Source organism: Rutidosis leptorrhynchoides, chromosome 2 (assembly GCF_046630445.1).
Source record: "Rutidosis leptorrhynchoides isolate AG116_Rl617_1_P2 chromosome 2, CSIRO_AGI_Rlap_v1, whole genome shotgun sequence".
In the NCBI taxonomy this organism is placed as follows: domain Eukaryota; kingdom Viridiplantae; phylum Streptophyta; class Magnoliopsida; order Asterales; family Asteraceae; genus Rutidosis; species Rutidosis leptorrhynchoides.
Genome location: NC_092334.1, coordinates 625,269,831 through 625,285,938, shown reverse-complemented (window position 1 = coordinate 625,285,938; position 16,108 = coordinate 625,269,831). Strand labels below are relative to the sequence as shown.

Here is a 16,108-nt window from a genome sequence, read left to right as displayed (position 1 = left end):
AATTCCCAAACGGTTGAAATCATCCATATCGAAAGATCTTGGGTTATGAATCCATTTGTCCCAATCAATGCCTTTTTGCTTCTATTAGAAACTCATTCGAAAGTTTTTTGTAAAAGATGACACTCAGCTAGTGTGCTTTTGGTGTATTGCTATTTCTGGCCTTTAGAGTAATAAAAATAACTTTCTAAAAAAAATAAAAATAAAAATAAAAAATAAAGTTAACTATCAGTACAATTTTTAATGATAATTAGTGACAAACAGTATCCACATAATTTGTGCAAACTATGATGATCAAGGTTAACTGCATAGACCAAGCGAGTAATTAAACTGGATACACTGGAAAAGCAAAAAGGCTCAAACAAACAAACAAACAAACACCCTAAACCCTTTTACGCCGTCGCTAAACCACCACCACCATCACCACTGATAATTCTACGGCAATAAAAATGTGGCGACACGGCAAATTTATAAGCAACACAACAACAACCGTCACCATGCTTTCCATCCCATCTTCCCAAACCCTAACCCTAAGATCATTTCGTACACTCATCACGCTTTCCTCAAACCCTATTACTACCTTATTCACACCACCACCTCCACAATTTCACCCGATACTCTCTAACCTAACCCTAACTCAACACCGATTTTTAAATTCCTCTCCGATTACAACAACTGTTCGTGAATTCTTCAGATCAAGTTCGAGTTTCGTTAAGGCCAAATGTATTTCGTCATTTTCAACGCCGTCGGTTTCGGTGGCGGATACGGTGGAGCGGGATCAAACCGTGCCCGAGACCGCGGTTGATGTGGATTCTGGTGATGATTGTGCTATTGATGAAGATGTTAAACCTTCTATTCCAGTGAAGGCTTATTTTGTCTCTACTAGGTATCCACTTAATTGTTCTCAAGTGTGTTTAAATGGTCTAATATGAATTTGGAGCAACAAATTTGCCCAATTGCAATGCCTAATATATCTGAGAATGAATGTTAAAGTGTTTGAAGCGAATATATGCCGGTGAAGATTGTTCCGTGAATATATGAATAATGCTTAACAGAAATGAAGCTAGCTCTTATTTTAGGACGATGATAGCTAGTTCTTTTTATTTGATGAACATATATTGATACTATTGGTTACTGTGTTCAACTTGAATTTGAATTTTAACTCTGTGATTTGTTTGCAGTGTCGATTTGAAATCTTTGGAGAAAATGAACAAATCAAATTATGTACAGCCTACGTCTCGGATGACTAATTACGTTGTCTTGAGGTTTGGTAGTACCAAGCCCGAGAATATCGTAAGTCTTTTTTTTCTTGTCGTTATAACTTTCAGTTTCATTCTTGTGTGTTTGATTATGTGCGATAGTGATTTTGGGGAAGCATTTGTATAATAAGTGGATGATTATTAATTATTAAAAACAGTTATATTTTGATGATGATTGGTGATTGGTAATTATTCTTTCAGGGTTTGGGTGCAAGTATAAGTGGGAGTGACATCAGTTATATGATAGTTTTTCAGTATGGTTCGATTGTCATGTTTAATGTCCGTGATGATAAAGTTGAGGAGTATCTGAAACTCGTAACAGATCATCATGCTAGTAAGAAAGTTGAAAGGAGACATGATGGTAAGCCCCTCTTTTAGTTTATGATTTATTTTTCTGTTCATGCTACTTTAATGAATATCATATCTTCTTGAAACTTGGATACAGAAAAATGTGAATTATTTTATGTTTAAATTCAGAGTATGAGGTTAGGGAGAAACCAAGTTTGGATACATGGATGGAAGGTGGGTTGGATTATATAATGCTGCAGTATTTGAATATTGATGGGATCCGTACAATTGGCAGTGTTCTTGGTCAAAGTATAGCTCTTGATTACTATGTTCACCAGGTAGGTCATGAATTCTGCAGTGTTAAGTTTATCATAGTAACTAAGGTGGCAATTTGGATCCATTTAATTATGAATGGGTCATTTCGTTCATGATATGCTTTATTTCTAACAGCTCAAACAGGTTATATTAAAAGTTTGCTAAGAAGAGAAACGATTTGAATTGATTAATAGGGTCTATCAGGTTAAAAGCCACTAAAGTGTATTACTAATCTTTAAACTCCCCTGTATTTATTTGTACTTTTCTTTAATCATAATTGACACATTAAACATGTATAATTAAATTTTCAAGACTTTGTATGAACACAGTTTTGACTTTCAGTACTCAACCACATTAAGATAATCCATTTGCACCCATGACCTAACGTTTTCGAGCCATTCGTTTGGCTTCTGTAGTAAATATGAATATATAGTACAGTTTCTAATAATTCGTTTTTTAGGTTGATGGTATGGTTGCAGAATTCACTGATATAAATCGTGGAATGGAAAAAACTGGAACCTTCACGATGCAAAGGAAAAAACTATTTCAGTTGGTGGGCAAGGCTAATTCAAATCTTGCTGATGTCATACTTAAGCTTGGACTTTTCGAGAGGTAACCAAATACTAATTTAGACATTTTTTATGATTTTATCCTATGGAATTGTACTCTTTGATATATACTAATACTATATGCACTAATTAGGAGTCAATTATAAAAATGATACATTATAGTGAAATGATGCTAAACGATCATAGAAAGATTAAGAAACCAATAATTTAAACAAAACTACAGATATGAGAACCGATACAAACCTGCTAATAGAAAACTGTGTTTGGCTTGAATAGATCTGATATTGCCTGGAAGGATGCCAAATATGCACAAATATGGGAGTATCTAAGAGATGAATTCGAGTTAACTCAGAGATTTGCTAGTTTGGACTTTAAGTTGAAATTTGTGGAGGTAAGAATTAGTATTGTTCTTCCTGCAAACTTCTTTTATTTATATCCAGTGTTTGGTTTAAATGAACTTTTTTTTTTATTTTTTATTGCAGCATAACATTCGTTTTCTTCAAGAGATTCTGCAGAATAGGAAATCTGATTTTCTGGAATGGCTAATTATTGTGCTGATCGGTGCTGAAATCATTATATCTGTGTATGACATTGCTCATAAGTCTCTATAGAACTCATCGTTGTTCTAATAAGCTAACTTATGCTCATTTTTGCTGCACATGTATAGAGTTTAGTCACAACTCTATAGAACCTATCGTTTATTTTGCATCACTATCCAGTACATATATCATTTTTGTTGGCATAAAATGCATAAGCATTGGTTCAAAGTTCTATTTAGGCAGTATAGGTTACTTGTTATATATTCAACCGTTAAGTCTAAAAGTTTAGATTTCCTTTATAATCTGGAAGTTGGAAGACCAGCTTGATATTTCTTGCCGTTTAATGTATCAACAACAAAAACAAAACCCAATACCACATAAGTGGTGTATGAGAGAGGTGAGATGTAGACAATCTTTCCCCTATCTGAGAATAAAGACAAGTCATTTCTCTACTCAGAGTGAAAACACTCTCAAAAGTAGAAAAAAGTCATCCCCTCTATCTATTCTACGGATAGAGAGATTGCTTCCGAGTGGACCTCCGGCTAATAAGTAGGAAATTTTTTAAAAATAAAAAAAATAAAATAAAGATTAAAATTGACACGCCATGAAAATGGTAATATCAAATTTCCATGTGTTTTATATCCTGTCTGAAATTCACTTTAGGCTCTAAGAGTCATTCAAGTCGCCAATAAATCGACGCTTGTTATCCACAAAATATTGAAATTCAGGAAAAAGCTCAATACTACGATTGCGTTTCGAATGTGACACTGAAACAACCCTATATAACCTATTGAAATACAATGAGAAAACAAATCGACAAACATTGATCCAAAAACAGCCTGCACACTCACGTATCATAAACGTGTCATGGAACGTGATAGTCAGTTGAACTTGAACATGACGGCTGGACCTCAATCTTAAAGTTGTAAAGACATATAATCCCAAGCTACCCGAAAGTAACTTATTCGGATCACTGAACCAACCGAACACCACCACGAAAAGGGCAAACACCCGATAGTAGACATTGAAACGGTCTGAAAACAGAAACTTGAAGTTGCAACACGAGCCGAGAGAGAAACCTGGTTCTTGAACCCGAGCAGGAGTGAACAGAAAAGTATCCAAACTGACTGAAGACTACAGTTGTCGAGCAACAAGGGTATCAATATTGAGAATCGCAGAAAATGTAAACAGTCTAGGTGACCCAAACCAAACTAGGTAGTGGATCAGCAAGATGCAGCATTAACATAGGGTCATTTCGCAAGATGGGGTAAGATTGATGATCACAGAATATATGTTGTTAAGCTACAACTTTGGTGTCAAATGTTCATATCGAGTGTGGGCAATCACTTGAATTAACTACATATATCAAATGAATCCTTCCCATGTACCCCCTACTAGTTTTGAGTTTTGGAAGCATATAAGTGGTCCTACCGATATAAAGTTGATGTTCATGAGCTTTGATGGCAGTACGGTACAAAGATCATCACGGACAACAAACATATCTAAAAGCAACGTGTCAACAGAGATACTAACCAATAGGTAAAATTAAGCAGTACTCGTATAATTCAAAGATGAAGATCAAACAACAAAAATTTAACTTGGTCCATAAACATAAACAAAACCAGGTTCAAAAGTCAAGTGATAAAGCAATTGATATAGTTGAATCTACCCTAAGCCTTGATAGCATACTTCCTCAGCGGGAAGTACTTCTCTTTCTTCTTCTCTCGTTCAGTCTTCAGCGAAGCCTATTGCCAAAATACAAATTGAACTTCAGATTTAAAACGCATGATATAATACAAACTCAAAATAGATATATATACGTTCGCGTCATCAGCATGTTATCCAATTCTGATATAACTAAGAGTACTTTTTGAATTCAAGATTTGGGTAGCAAATTAACCATTAACCATATAGCTAATAGTATAAGAATTCACATGGCATTTCATGCAACTTATGAGACTTCCCCAAAGCAGAAACGCATACTTTCAGGCATTACAAGTATCCAGTAGTATAAAATCAGTATTGATTATTTAAAAATCAATGCAAATGTAATGTCAACATCCATATGTTGAAAAGAGCATTAAAACAATACCTGGTGCTTGGTCAAACGCCTACGAATGGCTCTAGTTTTCTTGGGACGTAAATCAAGAGGCAGATACTTCTTATTCTTGTATGCTTCCCTGAGCTTTGACTTTTGAGTCTGTGAAATAACAGTCAACACCTGTGCAATAGATGTCCTTACCACTTTTCTGCATCCACAATCACAAAAGATTAATAAATAACAATAAAAACTTAAGAACTAATAAGTTTTCTATTGCAGCCTAAAGCTATATACCCCAGCAAGCAGACAAATTACACAAGGAAAAAACAAAAACAATTTGATAACCCAAAAGGATAAACGAGACTAATCATCAAATGAGCAACCATTCCAACTTTCCATGAGAAAGTGACTGAGTATAAACAATAATGCAACATAAACATTAGCAGGACATATAGATCATTTCACCAATGTATACCATATGTATACAGAATATATAACGTTCTACATTACTATTCAGTCTTTAATAAGACTGGGTAATGGATTACTAATTACTGCTAGATATGCGATATATTATGTATAATTACTAGAAACTTAATAACAGAATGTCCAACCACCACAGCTTAAATTAAAAATAAATGACATAACAAATGTTAAAAAAACTAAACCTGAGTAGCAGACCGATAATTTAAAATACTTCAATCTCTACATGTTGCTAGACCAAATTATAAGTTAAGATTAATAATAAATAAATAAAAAAAAAGCTACCTGAGACGAATCATATATTGTTTCAACATAACAAATATACGCAGATTATAAGAAATTAATGGCTAACATATCAATAAAATCTTAGTTTAGCATCATTTAAATAGATTAATATTTCCTATGAACTAACCTACACACTACATATATAATCAGAGTGCTTGTACAATTAACTAGTTATACCTCGGAAAACAAACAAAAACAGATTGCAATATATGATTCGTCTTAAAACATATTTTTTGTTTCTACTTACAAAATTTGTATATTGCTTAGAACAATTTCTGAAAAAACCAAATTCAGTGAAACACATCAAACAGGCATCCTTGCAGCATTATTAATTTAATCTAATCATAAAAGATAAAACTATTGTACGCATAATAAAATTGATATAAGATATATATAAAAAATACACAAATCAGTTTATAGAAAATACATTTTCGAGAGCTTGTTAGGAGCACCACCGGTAACTTTAGCAACACGAAGGAGAGCAAGTTCAGCTTTGAGATCCTTCAATTGAGTAAACAAATCAGCTTTTGTTTTTTCTCTCAACTCATGAACTTTGATACGAGCTGCATTTCACAAAATTATATAATATACAAAAAATTAAACAGTGAAATGAATATAGAAGATTAAAATGAGAATTAAAACATTAGTAACTGAAGATTACCCATGGATAACGATTACGTAAAAGCTGCGGCTGCTAATGGAAGGTTGTTATGAAACCCTAAAATCGAAACGATGACCGGCCGGTGTTTGGGGATGTGAGGCTTTTTGGTATATAATGGACGTAGTATTAAATTTAGTAAGCCCGGCCCAAAATACTAATGTGTAAAGCAGAGGGCCATTTTAGGCTTCAGCCCAATTAATCAAACCAGCTTTGTTAGAAATGAGGATAAAAAAAATTCGTACTTCGCTGCGGGGTGATTTTGGTCAATTAACGGTTGGTTAAGTGCACGTTTTTAAAAACGGTTAACGGTCGATTACTCAAAAGTTTAAAAAAATAAAAGAATGAAAAAAAAGAACATAAAAAAAGAAGATGAAAAAAAGTTGTAATAACAATAACCGCTAAGTGGTTTTTATCGGTTAACGGTAGGTTAATTTAAAATTAAGGATAAGGTTAATGGTCGGTTAATTAAACGTTTAGAAAATAAAGGAATGAAAAATGAAGGGGTAAAAATGAAATGGAAAAAGTAGGTAAACAAAAATGGAAAGAAGTTTTCTCGTAAAAAAAAAAATTAAAATGCAAAATGACAAAAATACCCCTATGAATAAAACAAAGGGTGCCACTATTTACGGGAGTAAGATGGTGAAAAAATCTCAGTTAAAAAAAATAAATGAATAAAAAAAAGAAGATGAAAAAAGAAAATGGAAAAAAGTTGTAAAAACAATAACTTCATCGCGGTGGTTTTTATCGGTTAACGGTATGTTAATTTAAAATTAAAAGATAAGGTTAGGGGTCGGTTAATTAAACGTTTAAAAAATAAAGGGGTAAAAAGGAAATGAGAATAGTATGTAAAAAAAATTATGAAAAGAAGTTTTCTCATAAAAAAAGATTTTAAAATGCAAAATGACCAAAATACCCCTGTGAACAAAACAAAGGTTCCCACTGTTCACACGCGTAAGATGGTAAAAAAATCTCACCCTTTTAGGATGTGTTTGGCACACCAGCTTATTGGAGCTTATGAGAGCTTATAGGAGCTTGATCTTGTGATTTTAATAAGCTCTAAGTCATAAGCTTTGTTTGGTAGACATAAAAAGTAGAGCTTATGAAAATTATAAGCTCTTAAAAAATAAGTTACTTGTAGCAGCTTATGAAAAAAAAAAAAAAAAAAAAAAGAGCTTATGAACTGAAAAATAAGCTCCAACTAGATTATCAAACACTTATAAAATAAATAGTAAGCTCCAGCTACCAGCTTCAAAAATAAGCTTCAGCTCCAGCTCCAGCTCCAGCAAGTTTCATCTAAACACACCCTTCGTAAAGTTTATAATTTATAATTATAATGGATATTTAAGTTAATAGTTGAATATTTATTTGTGATGTGATTTGTGACAACGTATTATTTATGTTTGCTTCATAATGACAACAAAATGATGGAATAGTTGTCGGTATCATAATATCGAAGTCTTAAGTTCACATCTTACTGACAATTTTTAAAGTGACCAGAGATGGGTCTTAAACATTCATGGATAACTCAATAGGATCGCATGCACGTAAGTAAATGTACTCGCTTTCTATGGGTAACTAGAACAGTACAAACATCCACTGTCCATTTTATGTTTGCTACATAATAGAAGCAAGATATGATTCCACAGGGGTATGATTTTAAACAAGAGACTTGGACTTTGTTCTACGCAAATAGCTTTCATGAATCGATAAAAGAAGAGTAAAAAGGAAAGATTGTGTTTAACAGAAAAGAAAGGGTCAAACTAACATTTTTTTGTTACTGCGCCCAATTACAGTATACCAAACAGTGATTCGATAAAGACAATTGTTGAACCTTCTTATCTGAACATTAAATTCATGAAATGCTACTTCTCCGCCCAATGATTTACCGTTAAATGTTCCCATAGGTTTGAACTTGTAGACAAAATAAAATCTACAACTGCGAGAAATAACAATTGAGTTTTTGTGACACACGACCAACTACGCTGTTTAGAACAACTAATCAACTATCCTAAGTTTCTAACGCAAACACGTTACTCGAAGAAAAATTAACATGGCATATAACATTATCTATTTGTAATACAAGAACAAGAATAGAAGAACATAAGGTAATGCCACCATTCATCTAGGAAAATGAAGATAACAAGAACAAAAACAGGAAAACTAAGTTGATCAAGGCATTTTCATCCAAAGTCAATATATCGAAAGATAATTGGTTCATACGAAGTTTTACCAAAACATAGAAATTAACGACTTCACAAATCGATAATATTCCAAAAGGAAGATATCTGACTAAATACAACAAAACATCTAAAAAACAGGAGATGCTAATAAGCTGAGAGTCTAGTTGCAGTTTAACTTGTACAATATCAGTTACTTTCAAGTTTGAATCAGTTGCAGCATCCTTATGCGACTCCTTTCAAGAACTCAGGTAACATGACATGTTCTGCATGCATCAGAAAACAAGGTTAGGATTTTAGACATTACATGTTCTTGAAATTCCTGCCCAGATAAAATTTACCCATTTTTACCTAAGCCCGTTTTGACACCTTTATAAGAGAACCAATTCCACAAAGAGCACTTTGTCATTTATCATGTACAAAAGAAACCAACAAAATCAGACAATTACCCAAATAGCACACATATGAACATGTATATAAGATAAATGTATGGGATATGAACCTTTCATCTTAAACGATCTTGTTTCTAACTTCTTCCAACTTCTTCAAAATCTCGCCAGGTGTCCTATCCAGCTCATCAGCTATTTTCCGCTGAACATCTAGGGGCAGTGTGGGGTACTGTTCACACAAATCTCCATCGATCACGTCCTGCACAAATAATTCAAATATACAGTGTCAATTTAACATCAGATCAGATATAAAATTAAGACAAGTCTAGAAGGTTGATCCATTTTACTGATTTTCTTACGTAAAGGCATATAAGTTAGGACTGAATTATTTGACATCATAAATTTTCCTGATATCCAAGCCAAATTTCATTTATTTCTTTAATGGTCAAATGGGCCCGAATTATAAATTAATGTGACCCACGGCTTAGGGAATTAGATACATTGAAAATGAATCTTCCTATATCACAGCAAAATAGATACATTGATACCAAAATACCCAAAAAAATGTACAGATATTCATGATTTAAGAACATTGGCAGATATCTAGAAGCGTCAAATTCGACCCATAATGTTGTATGTACAATAATATTGATATTTTACCAACAAATTCTAGCTGATCAAATTAAGAAAGGAGATCATGTCAAACGAGGAAGTCTATTTCTACAATTAACTACATTATTAGTCGCTTTATGGAAGTAAAAAAAATAACAAAAATAATTCATTTACAAGTTTAATAATATAAGTTTTGTGACGATATTTAACACATTAGTTAACTAGCTATTAAAAATAAGTTTCAAGAGTTGCATACAATTACCCATTTTAACAGGAAGAACCCACCCATATTGCCACCTCAAATGTCACATTCATTACAAATAAATCAAGAGTTGTGATTACCTTAACAGGAAAATAGGCAGATCTAAACGCCATGTGGTCTCTTCCACACAAAGGTGGATGTTCCTGTCTCATATGCATCTCCAAGTGAGCAAAGAAATCAACATCATCACGTGAACTAAACGCCAACAACGCCCCTAAACTACCCATCACAGTTCCATACATCACGCATTCAACGCCACCTGGAATCAACGATGCTTTCTGCATACATGTCACCACATCACCAACATGAAATTGCACAATCTCTTCAACCTTATTTGGTGCACCATTTAACTTCCCCTGTTCCCACTTAATCTTCCCACCAGTTGGATCTTCTTCAATTTCATCTGACACGTCCTGTGGCAACCGCACGAAATAAATATTCCCGAACTTATCTGCACCCGCCATGGTGTCAAAGTCTACATGGTATGCAGCTGTTAGCCATCTTGGAACTGAGTCATCAGCAAATACATATAACTGATTTTCGTCACGTCTGTATTTGCAATAGTGAAACGACTGCATATTAAGAAAAGAAAACAAGTCAGAACGGAAGATAAGCAATAAAATCATGCTTAACTTGCAACTTTAACCATTTGAGCCTCATCTTAAATGGTCAGATAAGCAAAACTTAGCTAAAAAGAAAGTTGCCTCAAACAGGTCAAAAGCAGCATAATGTCTAAATTTCAAGCATACAATCGTCAATAGTGTTTTACACAAACGTTTGTATTACAAATGCAGTTATACTGCATACTTGAAAAACTGATTACTTGAAAAATGAGGAAAATGAAGTGTGTGTGTGTGTGAAAATTTCCCATTTTGACCAATACTGTAAATGACCCATTTTGACGTATTCACTGCCCCACCCATTTGTCACCTGTAGGTAGCTGAATGTAGAATATTTTATGATATTTTGTCACGCAAAGAACACAATATAAGACAACATACCTCCTGAATGTCGCCTACATAAATTCGATCGCGATAGGTATGAATAGAATTGATTGTATTTGGGAACAACTTATTCTCACACTTCCTAAGCAGCCTTTTTTTCCCTAAATCATAAAGCCTAAGAATAGATCCAATTCCAGCAAGCAATCTTCCTTGAAACTGGCATAATGCAAGAGGAACGCCATCCATTTGAGTTTTGTGCAAAAGTTCAAGCGATTTTCCATCTTTCACAAACCGATAGATATGAATATATCCAGCTGTCACAGATCTTTTGGGCCAAAACTGTAAACCCTTTGCTGTACCCACAGCTAAAAGGGTTCCATATTCTTTATCATGAAAGTTAACAGTACAGATACTGAAAGCTGCTTCATTGTCTTGTAGTTCTAAAAGACATGTTGTCTCGGTTGACTTTGGGTCAAGAACACGAATGCAAGAAACCCATTTATCCGACTCGGCTTTCGGGTAACCATATTGTTCATCAGATAAAGGGTCATCTTTATCTTCATCATCACCACCATTTTCTAACTCCATTTTCCCATTTTCTCCCTGTCCTGCAGCTTCAAAGCATTCTTTTTTAGCACTTTCACGCAGTTCAGCAGGGAACGCACCCTGATCACTCTCAATTGTTACCAAAAGTTTCTTTTTAGGATGGAAAACAAACTTTCTTGGGGTGTATCTTAAAGGTATAGCAGTTTCATTGAATGTTTCCCCTAATCTTTCAATTGTGAATACTCTTAAAGCATCCCCAGCTACAGCAACAACACCTTCAGCACACTGATCAGATGAAAACGAGGCTGCATACTCAAGAGTTTCATATGAAAGAGGAGTCAAAAGAAAATGTCCTTGGTGAACATAACCTAGCCATGGCCTACTCGACAAACAAAGCATGGCCCGTTTTCCTCTTACCAAAACAGAGAACAGTTTAGGAGCTCTAAGTCCCAAAAACCGAGAACGTGCATCTGATAACTGACCCGTAACCATATCAACAACGGTCCTAAAAAGGACCCCGCTTTGTAGACCCGAGTTTAAAAACAGGCTAGCCGGGTGATCTGCACCATCTTCACCACCTATAGAAGCTTGAACCTCAAGAAACAAAAGTGACTCAGGTGAAGACGAAACACTTTGCACACTAAGAACCTGCATACAGTCATCAGGGTCCAAAGATAATATCCTAATAGTATTATCATACGATCCAACGGCTAGAAAACGAGATCTTTGTCTTCCTTCAGGAACTGGAGCTATATCCAAACACGCCACATCACCCGACATTTCATTTTTCTCAACTTCCATTAACTGACCAGTCATATCCACCTCAAAGTATATAATCTCCCCTCCACTTAATGCAATAACCACTTGAAGTCGGTTAGATCCAACCTTAACAATAGTTCGTTTCCCAGGAGTTCGCCATTCATTAATACGCCCGTCTTCTCTTATATGCCTAATACCACTAGGATGTACTTGCATAAGAGAATCATCACCTATCAATGAAACAGCAAGTGATGGTGTGGTATCAAGAAACCCACTATCGTTAACTTCTTCAACTGTTTCACCAATAGAAAGGACCAGAGTTGCATTTGCAAATGAAACTACAATGTAAGCATCAAACTCATCACTAACGTTTCTTTTAACAGTCCAAACTGCACTAGGAACACCAGGAAGCTGTGAAACCGCCATTTCACTGATCGCGAGCCCAGGTCTCAGAATCCTAAGAGACGAACGAGGACCTCGACCGCAAAGTGTAAATATCTGAGGGGTCTCTTCTTCAAAAAGATTGACAACTTTCATGTCCATTATTGGCATCAAACTCTCCACTTGATCAATTCTAACAAGATTTTTCAACCCTCTAGGCTTGAAAAATACAGGCTGGAATCCTTCTTCAGTTTCCATCAATGTAGCCGATGATGACTCCACATCAGGATCATCTCCTATCGCTTGAAATTGATACAACGCGTGGTTACCAAACTCTGATGCAGCAAACAAAAACCCTAATTTCATGACGCACATAGCAGAGGACACAGGTATAGTATCAAAATACTTGATTTTAAGCTCTGTAACACGCTCATTGTCATGATCAAGTGTCACCTTAAACACATCCCCATACTCAGTTTGCAAAAGAAAGAAAAACATAGACTTCTGCTTGTGCATAGTAGCTGAAACTATAAGAACCCCTCGTTCATCAGGCAAATCCGCCCTTCTAGGAATAACCGCCCTTACATCTGGATGACCTTGATTCTTGTAAATAACAAAATTCTCTGCACAAACAAGCACACCACTCGGACCATCCCCGCCTCCAGGAACAGTCACAAGCATATTAGCTCCATTATCAACCTGCTCAGACCATTTCCTTGAAACATGATTAAGTCCTAAATCCAATTCATAGAATGTAAGATGCTTTTGAGCCTCACTTGCAGCCTGGCCAGTACTATCCTGATCAGCCTCAGAATAATCCAACTCAATCGCAGCAAATATTGGATTATCAAATCCACAATCAACACCAGTAATCGAGTAAGTGATTGTGTGTGACTTATGCGCCTCTAACGGCGAGGAAATCGTTAACCTAGCAGACGTATCTCTGTTCAAAACATAAACTAGTTTCTGTTTCTCACAAGCACCAATCATAACAGCTCGACCTTTCGGATCAATAGCTAGATACTGCCCTGGCACAATTCGACGACTACCGGATTTACCAAAGGTTTCCTGGTGAACTTGATCAAATACATTTTTTTCCTTATTATATTCTAATATAACAATACGACCTGAATCTGAACCAACAACGATATAATCTTTTTGAGCTCCTGTTAACCTAAACTGAGCTAGAGATCTAATTGCACCAAAAACATCAACGGATAGTATAGTTTGAATCTTACCGTTTTCGTCAGGGCGTAAGAGTTCGAGAACTTTACCGCGAGCGACGACGATTTCTTGAGATTTGTTGCCGCCGGAGAAACTGCCGTTGATTGCGGTGACGATTCCGGTGGCTTGTTGGAGAGTGAGATTGTATAGATACATGGCGGATAATCTAAAACCCTAGGTAGGTGGAGTAAACCCTAGAATGAGTATGAAGAACAAATGTTTAATGTGATCACAAAGCTAGGGCTTGTATTATGTGAAGAGACCGGGTTTTGTATTCAACTAAAAAAGAATGAAAATGAAAATAATGGATAAAAATACTATAGCTGTTTTAAAGTTTTTTTTTTTTTTCTCTCTATAAAGGAAAAAAATGCAAGGCGGAAAGAAAAAAAATTAATAAATTAAAGGCTTTTTATATATAACTAGTGTTCGAACCCTCGCTTCGCGCTGGGGTTCGGTTTTCAATGTATTATATTGCGTTTAGTTTGTAAAATTATTTTGTGGCTAACGATGATATCGTTGAAGCGCAACTCGAGTCGAACTAAAAGATATAATCCGTGAAAGATTTAAATGTTATTTTAAATTAACAATATATGTACATCTCCGCGTTTCACTATAGAATTGTCGACTTTTAAAAATTTAACGCAAAATCGACGTGTATGAAAAGTACCTCAAATATTTAGCGTTTTTTAAAAAGCGTCTGATTTGCGTATAGTTAGTGACAGTGTGCTCCTAAAATTGTTTCGAGTTTAACGATGGTTTCAGAAAAATTTAACTCGGTGCGAGCGAGAAGATATGGCCCGTTGAATATTTGGGTGTAGTTTTTTTAAATTTTTTTTATGAAAATGAGTATTTGACACTTTACTCCCTGTTTGGGGGTCGATTTTAATATTTGAACAAACTATGAGGGCTTTTTTTTTAAAAAAAAAAGGTGAAAAAGGGGGAAAAAAGTGAAAGAACGAAAGCATCACTGGCGACTATTAATTTTTTTTGTCTATTAGGTAGTATATAAAGTATGTAGTCGATTTATAACGAATGAGAAGTTTAATGGTTAAAGTCTAAAATGTTAAAAGTTTGTGATAAGTTTGTAAAAACCATAAAGTTAGCTTTTACATATTTTTTTGGGTTAAAATGTAATTAAGTAAAAGAGTGGGGGTGGTTTGTGAAACGTTTGGGGTGCTAATATTTTTTTGGGGTTAAAATGTAAGTAAGTAAAAGTGTGAGGGTGATTTGTGAAACTTTTGAGTTACTATTCACTTGGGCTTTGCCTTTTAGATATAAGGTCTATTAGGTAGTATATAAAGTATGTAGTCGATTTATAACGAATGAGAAGTTTAATGGTTAAAGTCTAAAATGTTAAAAGTTTGTGATAAGTTTGTAAAAACCATAAAGTTAGCTTTTACATATTTTTTTGGGTTAAAATGTAATTAAGTAAAAGAGTGGGGGTGGTTTGTGAAACGTTTGGGGTGCTAATATTTTTTTGGGGTTAAAATGCAAGTAAGTAAAAGTGTGAGGGTGATTTGTGAAACTTGTGAGTTACTATTCACTTGGGCTTTGCTAGATATAAGGTATAATATATAATTTTTAGTAAATAAAATAAATAAACATATATTCTAAAAGAAAAGGAAATTATATATATGTTTACAATTGCTCATAAACTAGGGGTGTGGATAGTACGGAAAAAAAAATGAGGATCAGACCGAATTGATCCGGACCGAAACCGAGCATTCTTGAAGAGTTTCGGTATGGTCCACGGTCCTTATTTTCATACATTTCGGTCATCGGTATGAGACAGACTAAACCCGAAAAAAGTGAAAATGGACCGGACTGAAAAGTGAAAAAGTTTTATTTTATCATGCTTAATATTTAATTAGTGGTGCAATATGTTATTTACTAGAGAATAAATAGTCTGTGCGTTGCCGCAAAAAATAATTTCGTTCGATAGCTTAAACTTTGTTTCAGTAGTAGAGATTACTCGCGCATTGCAGCGGAAAATTGTTTTCATCAATATATGAATTCCCTATATGCATTAAACATTTTTTCGGTACTTTATAATTACAATATGAATTGGTACATATTTATTTTATGAAAGTTAGAAAAAAAAAATTGGGTAAGCGAGGAAACCCTCATATGAACCAGCACATTGGCTCCCCCATAGAAGGTAAAACCTCGGGTAATCAAGCCCCCCGAGCGCGAGACCTGGTACCGGGTGAATTGCGCATTATGCGCACCCTCTAGTCACACTCCCTTTTTGAACAATTTGGCATGGCCAGGAATTGAACCCGGGTGGTGTGCTTCATTGGGCAACTTGGTGGCCACTCAGGCAAGCCTGAATGGTTAAAGTTAGACAATTTTGAAAACAGATTAACATTAATGTTTAGGA

At 34.9% G+C, this 16,108-nt stretch overlaps 3 protein-coding genes across 5 annotated transcripts; 1 reads left to right on the top strand and 2 right to left on the bottom strand.

Moving 5' to 3' along the window:
* The first annotated feature begins 369 nt into the window (after positions 1-369).
* LOC139893601 (protein RETARDED ROOT GROWTH-LIKE-like) lies at positions 370-3,163 on the top strand. The gene is made up of 7 exons (XM_071876762.1): positions 370-883; positions 1,179-1,290; positions 1,458-1,617; positions 1,734-1,882; positions 2,320-2,471; positions 2,705-2,819; positions 2,911-3,163. Exons 1-7 carry the CDS (start codon positions 447-449, stop codon positions 3,037-3,039), a joined length of 1,254 nt encoding a protein of 417 aa, XP_071732863.1. The 5' UTR covers positions 370-446; the 3' UTR covers positions 3,040-3,163.
* A 1,328-nt stretch (positions 3,164-4,491) lies between these two features.
* On the bottom strand, positions 4,492-6,539 carry LOC139893600 (large ribosomal subunit protein uL29-like). Its single transcript, XM_071876761.1, has 4 exons — positions 6,435-6,539; positions 6,201-6,336; positions 5,060-5,216; positions 4,492-4,712 (listed from the first exon to the last, which is right to left on the bottom strand). Exons 1-4 carry the CDS (start codon positions 6,436-6,438, stop codon positions 4,638-4,640), a joined length of 372 nt encoding a protein of 123 aa, XP_071732862.1. The 5' UTR covers positions 6,439-6,539; the 3' UTR covers positions 4,492-4,637.
* A 2,043-nt stretch (positions 6,540-8,582) lies between these two features.
* Positions 8,583-13,953, bottom strand: LOC139894623 (spliceosome-associated protein 130 A). 3 transcript variants are annotated; one of them, XR_011775108.1, is made up of 5 exons: positions 10,876-13,953; positions 9,955-10,446; positions 9,114-9,259; positions 8,963-9,011; positions 8,583-8,877 (listed from the first exon to the last, which is right to left on the bottom strand). XR_011775108.1 is itself a non-coding variant. In XM_071878021.1 (5 exons), the coding sequence occupies exons 1-3, from the start codon at positions 13,882-13,884 to the stop codon at positions 9,122-9,124; spliced, it is 3,639 nt and encodes a 1,212-aa protein (XP_071734122.1). In that variant the 5' UTR covers positions 13,885-13,953; the 3' UTR covers positions 8,583-8,877; positions 8,963-8,980; positions 9,114-9,121. The 3 variants fall into 3 exon arrangements, 2 of the variants coding, with proteins under 2 accessions (XP_071734122.1, XP_071734121.1); XM_071878021.1 differs by having other exon boundaries at positions 8,963-8,980; XM_071878020.1 differs by lacking the exon at positions 8,963-9,011.
* Positions 13,954-16,108: the final 2,155 nt, after the last annotated feature.